Source organism: Trifolium pratense, linkage group LG1 (assembly GCF_020283565.1).
Source record: "Trifolium pratense cultivar HEN17-A07 linkage group LG1, ARS_RC_1.1, whole genome shotgun sequence".
Taxonomy (NCBI): domain Eukaryota; kingdom Viridiplantae; phylum Streptophyta; class Magnoliopsida; order Fabales; family Fabaceae; genus Trifolium; species Trifolium pratense.
The window spans coordinates 506,844-517,415 of NC_060059.1; the positions used below are offsets into that span (position 1 = coordinate 506,844).

General features: G+C 34.8%; 1 protein-coding gene across 3 annotated transcripts in view; it reads right to left on the reverse strand.

The window, feature by feature from the left end:
* The window catches only part of LOC123892227 (callose synthase 3), a 34,653-nt gene extending 24,081 nt beyond the window's left edge, over window positions 1–10,572 (reverse strand). Inside the window, exons 1-29 of one of the 3 annotated variants that reach the window (XM_045952307.1) lie at window positions 10,395–10,545; window positions 10,017–10,236; window positions 9,605–9,705; window positions 9,251–9,375; window positions 9,071–9,164; window positions 8,792–8,902; window positions 8,582–8,698; window positions 8,385–8,477; window positions 7,883–7,974; window positions 7,459–7,585; window positions 6,275–6,412; window positions 6,069–6,145; window positions 5,883–5,976; window positions 4,847–4,969; window positions 4,610–4,727; window positions 3,607–3,941; window positions 3,466–3,518; window positions 3,311–3,371; window positions 2,856–2,937; window positions 2,728–2,777; window positions 2,556–2,642; window positions 1,683–1,817; window positions 1,500–1,594; window positions 1,299–1,383; window positions 1,061–1,221; window positions 676–799; window positions 498–598; window positions 281–413; window positions 42–193 (exon numbers count right to left, since the gene is read on the reverse strand). In XM_045952307.1, coding sequence (XP_045808263.1) covers window positions 42–193; window positions 281–413; window positions 498–598; window positions 676–799; window positions 1,061–1,221; window positions 1,299–1,383; window positions 1,500–1,594; window positions 1,683–1,817; window positions 2,556–2,642; window positions 2,728–2,777; window positions 2,856–2,937; window positions 3,311–3,371; window positions 3,466–3,518; window positions 3,607–3,941; window positions 4,610–4,727; window positions 4,847–4,969; window positions 5,883–5,976; window positions 6,069–6,145; window positions 6,275–6,412; window positions 7,459–7,585; window positions 7,883–7,974; window positions 8,385–8,477; window positions 8,582–8,698; window positions 8,792–8,902; window positions 9,071–9,164; window positions 9,251–9,375; window positions 9,605–9,705; window positions 10,017–10,215 — 3,263 coding nt within the window. In that variant the 5' untranslated portion in view covers window positions 10,216–10,236; window positions 10,395–10,545. Of the gene's footprint in view, window positions 1–41; window positions 194–280; window positions 414–497; window positions 599–675; window positions 800–1,060; window positions 1,222–1,298; window positions 1,384–1,499; window positions 1,595–1,682; window positions 1,818–2,555; window positions 2,643–2,727; window positions 2,778–2,855; window positions 2,938–3,310; window positions 3,372–3,465; window positions 3,519–3,606; window positions 3,942–4,609; window positions 4,728–4,846; window positions 4,970–5,882; window positions 5,977–6,068; window positions 6,146–6,274; window positions 6,413–7,458; window positions 7,586–7,882; window positions 7,975–8,384; window positions 8,478–8,581; window positions 8,699–8,791; window positions 8,903–9,070; window positions 9,165–9,250; window positions 9,376–9,604; window positions 9,706–10,016; window positions 10,237–10,394 lie in introns of all 3 variants that reach the window. The other 2 variants (XM_045951499.1, XM_045945181.1) reach the window with 2 other exon arrangements.

The following is a 10,572-nucleotide window of genomic DNA, read 5'->3' on the forward strand; positions in this document are numbered from 1 at the left end:
TAAAAGCATAGCTAAATATATAGAACTAAAAGAATGCTTACGAGAATGAAAGCATGTTCCGAACTTTGGGTGCTGTAGGCATATCCATAAACAGTGAATTTGAGAAAAATGAAATGCGTCTTTTGGCTTCTAAGTTAGATGGTACATCCATTGCTGATTCTTTTGTTGTAAGCAGCAGGTAAAGGCGCTTAATCTGAAATATTAAATATACGGCCAAAGATCATCAGATATACAGTTCAGTGTTCAAATTCTCGTCAGAACTGATTAATTAGTAGCAAACCTTCTCTGTCCAAGCTTCCGTAACCGGTTCAATTGGAAACCTGATAGCCCCTTCAGATGCAAATAACTGGTGTTGTTGCTCAAGAAGAAGCATCCCCTCATGTCCAGATCCGCCATGGATTGAATCTACCAAGCTATACATGCAAAATAATACAATCATAATCATAGAAGCAAGAGTATATCATTTAAAGATGTAGATACTTTGGGACTATCATCACCTGAATATGTGATCCTCCATCATTATATCCCTTGTCACCACCTCCAGCATGTCCTGGAATAGAATCACAACTTGGTCCCTGTCTTCAAGCTTATTGTCTAACTGCATTGAATAAAATGTGGGATAAGATTTTTTCATTTTAACAGCTACATATTCACGATGCAAATTTCAAAAGTTACCAAATATTTGATTAGCGCAACAAATTGCCCATAGAGGCTAGGAAGGGCACTCAGTTTGAATTCACTTATTAGATCACCGGCTTCAATATGTTTGTCTACCTCTGATAGAATGTATTCTATAACCCTGAAATGAAAGGTGCCAAAAATATTGAAAATGTGTTTTAGATAAACAATGAATTCAAAAGTTGGTTAGGTGATGTAAAAATAAAGCAGAAAAAATGAGGAAAACAGTCATTGTCAAAAGCATTTTTATCAGAACAAATATTATCTGTTATAATTGGGATCAACTAAGGAATACTACCAACTGAGAAATACCACTCAAAGTACTGCTACACGCATCAACAACCAAGTAAACAACTGCATTATACTGTTTTGAAGGACTTACTGTTTCTCACGGTCCCCTTGAACCAAGTGCCTAATGATGCTCTTAAATGAAGCATAACACTCCCGGACAGCACAGGACATATAGTTGTCGAACTCTATTCTTTTTCTCAGCTCTCGGTCCTTTCCATTGCTGTCCTTAGCCATATCCAATGCAATTGGAATCTACAAAAGCGGATAGAAAATTGGTAATCGACATTAAGGCAGCAAACTTTCAAAAGTAAGACTTTAAATAAATAAACCTTGCTAGCAAGCAGAAACGGTGGCCATTGTATTAGGTCTAACTCAGGATCTGCCCAATAAGGCACAAGCAAAAGGTCCATTTCCCTGAACAGTATAACAACATCAGCACACTATAGTAAAAAAATATAGTACTCTATCTGGTATCAAGAGAGAGAAGAAAAGATCAAGAACCAGAAATACAAATGTTCCCTGCAGATTACCTATTACTGATAAGATCTTCTTCTCTAAAACTAGTGATAATTTGGTTCCAAAGTTGTGCAAATCTTGCAGCTTCTTTACCTTTGTTAGATGGGATCTGTATCAATAAAGGAAAAGTAAATCTGAAGCATAGATGCTCTAATTTTTAATCACAAGTCCAAGAATCTGATGGTAAACTAATTAACCTGGTCAAATCTGCGAGATAAAGTTGCTTTCAATCCTTTCTTTCTTGGCTCACTCTTTTCCTCTGGGATCAAACAGGCATTAAAGGCACCGGGCAATGATTCAAAACGAGATCTAAGCATTCCCAGTGTCCTTATCTGAAACCAGTTAACAACAAAATGATTAGGTGTGGAAAAAGCTGAGCAGGGAATGATGGAATTATCTCAGGAACTAACAACTTTTTTATAGTTAATTCATGAAGTTGAAATCATGGAAGCTGAACAACCCTAGTCCATATGTAAATTGGGGTGAGTGTACTGGAAAGTGGCTTAGTTTCATATCTTGTTTCTAACACGAAGAATATGTTTAATTCAATGTCCCACATTTAATCATGCATATCCCCTCATTTTCAACTTCAAACATTTTTTGTTTTAATGCCTTTTATCTGACTTCAAAAAATCATGCAATGCACGAGATGCATACTACTGCTGGAACAAGAAGACCAAACTTGAGACTGAAGCAAACATAAACTATAGTATCCACAGGGAAAAAGGCACCACAAAACTTATAACAAAGTTATAAAATCCCATAATATGACAAAATAAAGCACAAACCCCAAATGATAAGCAATAAGAAAATATGCATAATATAATGATCATAAGTATCGTTTACTTGTGTTATGGTATGACCAATAAAGCAAAGGAAACAAACAGCTCACAACGACCATAATGCACAACATATCAGTATAAAAGTGCATAAACCAAGCATATCTAGTATGGAAGAATAAACTCAGGCTTCTTTCGACTCCCACTAAAGTATGGACAAAACAACAACGAATAAAAACAAAGTATCCAAGTGAAAACCACTAAAGAGAAATGTGGGCAAAATCTACTAACCTCGCCGAGACGACGGAATGCCCCATAAATACCACCAAATAAAGTTGAGAATATGGCATACCAAATCTGGGTATCCATGAAGTAGACCTGAAAAGGAAAAAAGATATAGATCGGTATGTATCGTGGTATTTATCAACAGACTAACTGAATCAGATACATTTTAAAGACATACCAAAATAATTGGAGCCCAAAGTGCAATAACAACACCGATATTTTTTCGAGCTGCAAAGCACACAATTTATGAATTCATTGTGGAAAAATGAAATAATATGAAAAACCTAAGTGTTCAAGCTTGTCTACCTCGTGGAAAGAATTCATGCCACTGGAAATGTGAGATATGTACACGCATTATAGCCTTTGAAGGTTCTACCAGAGGTTTTATCTATAAAAATAAAATATACAGCATGTTAAAAGTCAAATTGATAGCTTGTGTAATATGAGACGTAGTTAAACAAGCAAAGTTGATTCAGGAAAAAGATGAATCATGGTACATATTTCATAGGTCCCACCAAAGGTTTCATCTTACAAAAACAAGGGCTTTTGTAGTTCCATCAAATATTTTATCTATAGCAACAGACGAAAATATTTTATCTATAGCAACAGACGATCAGTAAGAGCAAGTGAAAGTCATTGGGGTGGAGGTTAATATCATACAAGGATAAGAGAGATGTCCAATTCTAAGGACCAAAAAAAGACGTGCATAATCATTCGCACAAATGTGGAAAATTTTGGAGTCATGAATGAAAAGGTATTACCTCTATATAGTAACTGAATGCTAACTTTGTAATTATCAAGAGAACCCAAAAAACTGTGTACCTGAGATTATATGCGACGACATATTAACATCAGATTCCAAGAAAAGTTACATCATCCACAAGAAATAGAAACTTTTTAAACACTAGTTTCTTACTTGAAAAGGGAAAATGTGCTCTCATGCATCCCCCTACCGACATAGAGACGGGGCTGTCAATACAAGGCAACAAAACACCAAGTTAGAGAGTCTATATATCTCAGTTTTAATAGCACAATATATATATGTCATATCACCTACCTGCGACCACCACATCATAAACATCACAATCCTATAATTCGATCTCTCAAGAAAACGCCGAATCAGTGGGAACAGAAACAATATGGCAGCTAGCATATTTGGTGACAGGTATACAGCAACAGCCATGATAAACATTGAAGGTGAACGTGAACGGCTTCCAAACCAACTTTGGATGGTTTGAGCAAAGCCAGGAGGATTGTCCCAAGTATAAGCATAAGTGACCGATAAAACAATCACCCATGCTGCAGCTGAAACAACTTTTAGAATGTATCTTAACTTAACATGCATTGACATACTCCGCTGTGCTTTCCAATTGAGAATCACATCAAGAATAGCTGCCCACATTAGCATAAAATAAGAAAAGGTGACTATAAACAACCTGCTCATTATATAATGCTAAGATAGTTCCCGTGAGAGAAAACCTAAAAGTTAAAAAGTTGAAGAAAGAAAAAGTAGAGTATTTTGTGGAAATTAGCTGCTTGCCAGTTTCGGAAGTTTCGATTACGGCATGATGCCATCAATCAGACATTTTAACTAACGAAATAATCTTTACTTAATGAACACTTTTATTTTTTAACAAAATAAACAACCTGTAGGCTAGTGCTAGTCTATAACAATGGGAGAATAAGCTTCCCCTACCATCCTATTCTGCCCACTAAGTAAATTCTACCAACACTTTTTAGTCTGCTTCTCCTACTCTCTCTGCTTACTTTGTGTACAGAAACTGTACGACCATCAAATTTTCAAAAGCATCTCTATAAGACGCATCTAAAATCATAAATTTATCTTAACAAATTTTGTTTCAGTATTTATTACTACTATTGCTTGTTAACCAATCATTATAATCTCAAGAACAAAAAGGCTCTAGAATATAAGTCAACATAGTAGAGTAGGCTAAAATTTTATATCGCAACGCAACTCACTAAAAACAAAACAGATAAAACTGGAAATTGAACAGCATCTAGCAGAATATATATGTTCTAGTAAATTGGTTGTCACTTGCCTTGTCCAAACTTTAATATAGCTGCTGTTATAAACACGCTAAGTGCTTTCTTGAAAACATCACCATTAAATATTGCACTTGGATCCCCGGTTCCATTCCAAGCAACAATAATCATAGCCTAATGACAAATTGGCTCTTTTAGAAATGAATCTTGTTTCGCAAGACATTAAAAAAATAAAAAAATAAAAACTTAATTGGAAGTATATTTGGCAACATAGGATAAAAAGTATATATTACCTGTAAGCATAGTATGAAAAAACTCCACATGCGATCAAAACTTCTGAAAATATGCCAAAATGACCTTATCTCAACAAAGTTGCCCTTTCCAACCCATCTGTCCCTGTTATCTGGGTTGTTATCCTGCAAGTTCAAGCTCAAGGCTTAAAATCTAGTGTCGCATATAAGTTTCAGGCTTTCCTCAATAAAATTTTCAAATTTACTTGTTTACTTGTGTTTGATAATGAAAATTTTAATAACACCCATGTAACGTTTTGAATCAGTATCATAATCATAATCAAACATAGAAGAATCTTCTAATTTTCAGCCCAGCATTCAAGCCTAGAGATAATGCATATAACTTTTTTAACAGAAAAATAGATATTTTAACCAGTAACCAGCTAGTATATAATGCACATATAATCAGCAAGTATATAATGCATATATTCAACTCAATTTTCAATGGACTGTATGCATATAGTAAATCTCAAACAAGTTTTCCTGAAGAGATTACGACTTAAGGACTTAATATTTGTGGAATTGCTTGAGTGGTAATTACATGAATTATAAATAAATAAATAAATAAATAAGAAAGTATTTCAAAGAATACTTTGGGTTTTTGTTTGGATGATGAGTTCTGGAGAGAGAGAGAGAGAGAGAGAGAGGGGGGGGAAAGTGTTAAGAGTCCCACATCGAATGTGAGATGGCATGAACATGAGTTTATAATTAGAGCCATTCCACACCTTACAGGCCGGTTTTGTAGGGTTGAGTTAGCCTCAACTCTCAATTCTAAGATAAAGTAAATTTTTCATTTTAAAATCAAGAGATAAAAATGAACAAATAGGACCCAAATGTTCATGATAATCTATAATTTTATATATTCATTCTATATGACGAAGCATCAACCAAAAATGCTCTAGGGCATACAAACTAAAACTATCTGCAAATGATCCAAGTATATGAAATTCATGGAATACCCACAAGCCAATACTGAGTAAACAAAGCTTACAAAATTAAAATAGTCAAGAGAAAATGAGAGATCATACTCAATGCTTACCTTCAACTTATCAAAGTATAGCTTTTCAACTGGAAGGCAAAAGAAATCAGCATCAGCACGCATTGGCCAACCAAGCCGAAAACAATCAACAGACCTACAATTTTTATTGAAAATTAACACCCAGGCAGGTATAAATAATAAACCATTCAAGGCAAAAAACTATAGGAAGAATAAGCTAATTCATACCAGAAATATTCATTTAAATCATCATAGTTCCTCCACTGCGAATGCTTGGACCTCCCTCTTTTGCTCCTTTCAGCTTCCTATTTAACAAAGCAATCAACAATTTTGTTCGAGACATTATAAATATCATGAATAAAACGTGGTTTAGTTGTGTACTCACAAACATAGTAGAAAGAAAAGAAGAAAATAATCAAAGGCAGAAAAAGCACCTTTGCAATCACATCATATATGGGGGTTACAACTTTCCTTAAGAAAGCCTCCTCTTCGCCTCCATAGGCTGGCTTGATATTCTCTCCCGTCAATGGACTAACATTGCCAGCAAGCATACCATACAATTCAAAAGCCATCTACAAGAAGCAACGTGAAAAAGATTGTAAAGCATGTCAATACTAATTCAAGTTCAACAAAGAAGTAGGCTGCCTTCAAAGAAATCACTCAATACCTACAATGTTGGCAAGTGACAAAAACCACATGGGCAAACAGACTTAAATGTTAGATATACAATTATTCTTGGGCTTCTATGACCAAGCGCCAGGGACTAACAAGAAGTTCAGTGGGTGCTGCTAAATTCTTTAAGATCGGATGGAGCTTGTGCATTGTGCAGGAGTCACAAACAACAGGATCTTGAATAAGGGAGAGTTGATCTCTGCCTAACAACTTAAGCTTTTGGGAAAGTTGGTTTTAAAAAATATCAAAACACCGGGTCTTTAAGGATTTCCGTATCCATGAGTCTTAACTTATAACTTATGACAATATCACTAGGAAACAAAATGACAGCAAAAGATGGAGTTTATTTACATTAATTTATAGTGACAGATGACTCAAGCAGCTTGTGCCTCTAGGTAAAAATCACACTAGGGTTATCCAAAATAGAGGAATCCCAACTTAACAAACAAGCAATAGGCCCAAGTCAAATCCAGGAGATATCCTATCAAAATATTTGGAATTAAAGGGTTCAGGAATTTAGAAACAAAGATAATGAAGTGACACCGAGGAATAGTAACTAAACATTGTAGTAAGGATGAAATTGGTAAGTACCATAGAATGGTTCATGCACCCATACCAACATAGATACTATCTTTAATACACATACCCGATTGATGTCTATAAATATAAAACTCACTCATGAGCCATATATGTTTTCCCTTTGATGTATTTTTTTATAAATCAATAAAAAAATGGCATTTCACTATTAAAACTAATTATAACAAAAATCGACAAAAACATTGATTAGGTCAACATTCAAAGTATAAAAATATCTTAAAATATTTCAAACCTTAATTATAATTAAATAAAACCCATATAACACGTTAAAACCCTATCCTTGAAAAATATGATCTGAAAGAACAATTGCCATCCATAATCATGGGTTGGTTTAAATTACAAGGCTTACATGGTGATAGATATAGCAAAGGCATTCTGGCATGAATCTTAGGTTGGCCGCTTCACCCCATATTAGAAGATAAAGGCCCATGTATAGTAATTTACGTTGCTGCACTTCTTGTTGTATTGTTGGCAACCTGCAATGTACATGGATGAGATATACTGCACGAGAAACTGACATATACATATAGTTCTTGAAAGCTAGAAAGAAAGAGTTCAAACAAGCTGTGAGTAAGAAATTGAAATTAAAAATCGCAAATAAATTAAGTCCATAAGACTATATAACATTACAGCATAAATGTATAATGAAAATAGAAAAACAAGTTACAAATTTATCTTGTCATTAATTCCTTATATGTAACTAAACAAATAGCTCCTAGTTTGCAAAACAACAGTATAGATATCTTTCCAAATTATGAAAACATAACTCTCACCAAAGGCTACTCTTTCGACCCAAATACTTGCACCACTTCTTGTAATTTTTGAAAAGCTTCTTCATCACTTCTGTCAGTGCACGCTCATCCAACTAGGCAAATAACACGCACAAGTCACAAGCATATTTATGCAAATTAATATATGAATATTCTTATGGATAATGGAAAAAATATATATTAACACTAGAAATTGAAACATCGAGTGTTAAATATCTCCCCTGAAAATCAGTAAGAGAGTGCACTCATATAGAAAGTTTGAGGAAGCCTTCAAATATGTGACTTTACTGAGCATTACATTTATTTATGAAACAAAAACAAAAGAAACACACACACACGCGGGCGCACACTCTCACATTTAAAGATTTAGAGGCTACATGATAACTAAAAGAATAGCAAGGAATCACCTTCTATGTTAAAAGGGGGACCAAAATGTTCTGTGGAGAATGTAAAATTGAAAATAGAGAGGAAAAACATTGCATAAAACTATCCAGTTAAACCTCACCTTTGGTTGTTGATCAGGCTTAGGAAATTGTCTTATGTGTACATTTGCAAGCAATAAGATCAAATGTTCTCTCTGATTTGCCACATTGTGCTTCTGTATTATGTAAAAGAGGTGGCAAACAAGTCCAAATGAATTTGTTAGTAACACATAAGTCATTACGTGCGTAGACAAATTACTGGTTCCAGATTGTAATTTACCTGAAACCCATACATTGCTCCAAGCCAATCTAGAATGTCTTCATCTTTTTTTTTCTTGTAGTCCTTTGGCCATGCAAGACCCCTCGTGTTACGAAGAGCAAATACAGCCGCTTGGATCTGGAAAGAGTGGTGAATAGTTACTTTCACTAAAAATTTAAGGAAAAATATGGGGGTCAGAATTATGTTCATATATGAAACTAAAGACCCTACCTCAGGAAATCTCATTATTGCCTGATTTGCACTATCAGGATCAAGAGGAAGAATGTTGTAAGGAACTAAGATCTCTGTTTTCTCGGCAACTTTATCTTGAGTCTCCAAAATCTGTTACAATGCCGATGGAAAATCAATCATGACTCGTGAATACAAAGGCAGGTGAGAATTAAAAAGTTTTAAGCAAAAATTCAATAATAGTGAACTAACTTAAATATGATATTTACAAAGGTTCGCATAAAAAGAGTCAACAATACTTAGGAACCGGGGGAAAATTACCTCACGGTCAACTTCCATAGATTGTGTCATGTTAACAGCTTTTAAAACCTCAAAAAGAACATTAGCGGTCTGATATGCCTTGGTTAGCTGTGCACTGAAAGTAAGAAGACAAACTCACTGCTAATCACATCACAGAAAAGGCACATCACAAATAACACTGCGCACTACAAAACAACATACCGATCAGCTTTATCAGCAGCATTTTGTAAAGCTTGGATATATTTTTTGTAGTAATGCTGATAAAAACTCTGCATCTCACGGGCATCACTTTTCTTTATCCTTCCTTTCAGTGTTGGATCATTTTCCTAAGAAATGTAGAATAAAATGATAAAAGATATACAGAAATTAATTGAAATGTTCTAAATTAATACTCTCTAAATCTTTTTAGGGGAAATCGCTCACATTCATTCAATATAACATGATAACATAAAAACGGTTGGTAAATAAGATGCTCCGTAGAAAGCATTCCTTAAACTTTCAGGATGACATCAGTAACAGTCTAAAATTGTCTAAAGAAACCATGTCATTGCTTACTCGTTCTAGACGTTGAAGAAGAGCGGTTTTAAATTGCCGAACACCTCGACCACTTGAAGTGGGGTCCAACCTATGAGCTTTCTCAAAAGCATAAAACCGACCTACAATAACAAAATACGCTCAAATATAAATACTTTCATACACCAATAAATAATCACAGTGTTTACATGTCACACAGTTAAAGGGGGAAATGTGCAGATAGTACAAAACTAAGCTTGTAGAGAATAATACTAAAATTAGTGATATCAACTCTTGCATTGCGATAGTGAATTTAAGATTGAATGATACTACTAAAAGTAATTAAACAGCAATCAATTCAAAAAATCAGAATCATCAACAAATAAACACCGAAGAACCAGAAGCTGCATGCAAAGGCAGTGTGCAAAAAAAGCAGAATAAAAAAAGAACTTACATAAATAAGCAACTCTAGGGTGAGTCTTTTCAACCTCATTAGCAACACGAAGAATGGGAGCAATTTCAACAAGAGAAGAAGGTACAACTTCACTATCAAAAATAGCTTCTCCAAGGTTACCAGCAGTTTGCGTCCGCGTTATACGCCTCTGCAACGGCGGTCCTTGGGACTCCGACGACGGCCCCGCTCTGGACGACATTATCTTCTCTCACCGATCTAACTTCATTTCGATTCACCAAAATCAAAAACGAAACAAACAATTTCAGAATCTTAACCATGCATTTTTTCATAAAATTAAAAAATAAATAAATAAATAAATAAATAATGAATGCATTTCAGAATCGGAAGAGAGAGAGAGAGAGAGGGAGTAGAGCTTACAGATGAGATGAGAGAAGAGAGATGCAGCAGAAATTGAAAACCCTAGAATGAATGAGAATGTTTGTTACTAGTTTTGGTTGGCACGAAAACAGAGAGTGAGAGTAATGGTAACTGTTGTTTTGCAGAAACTCAGAGGCACATGCAGCTGGAAATGGAGAGAGTAGTGTCTATATTCGTC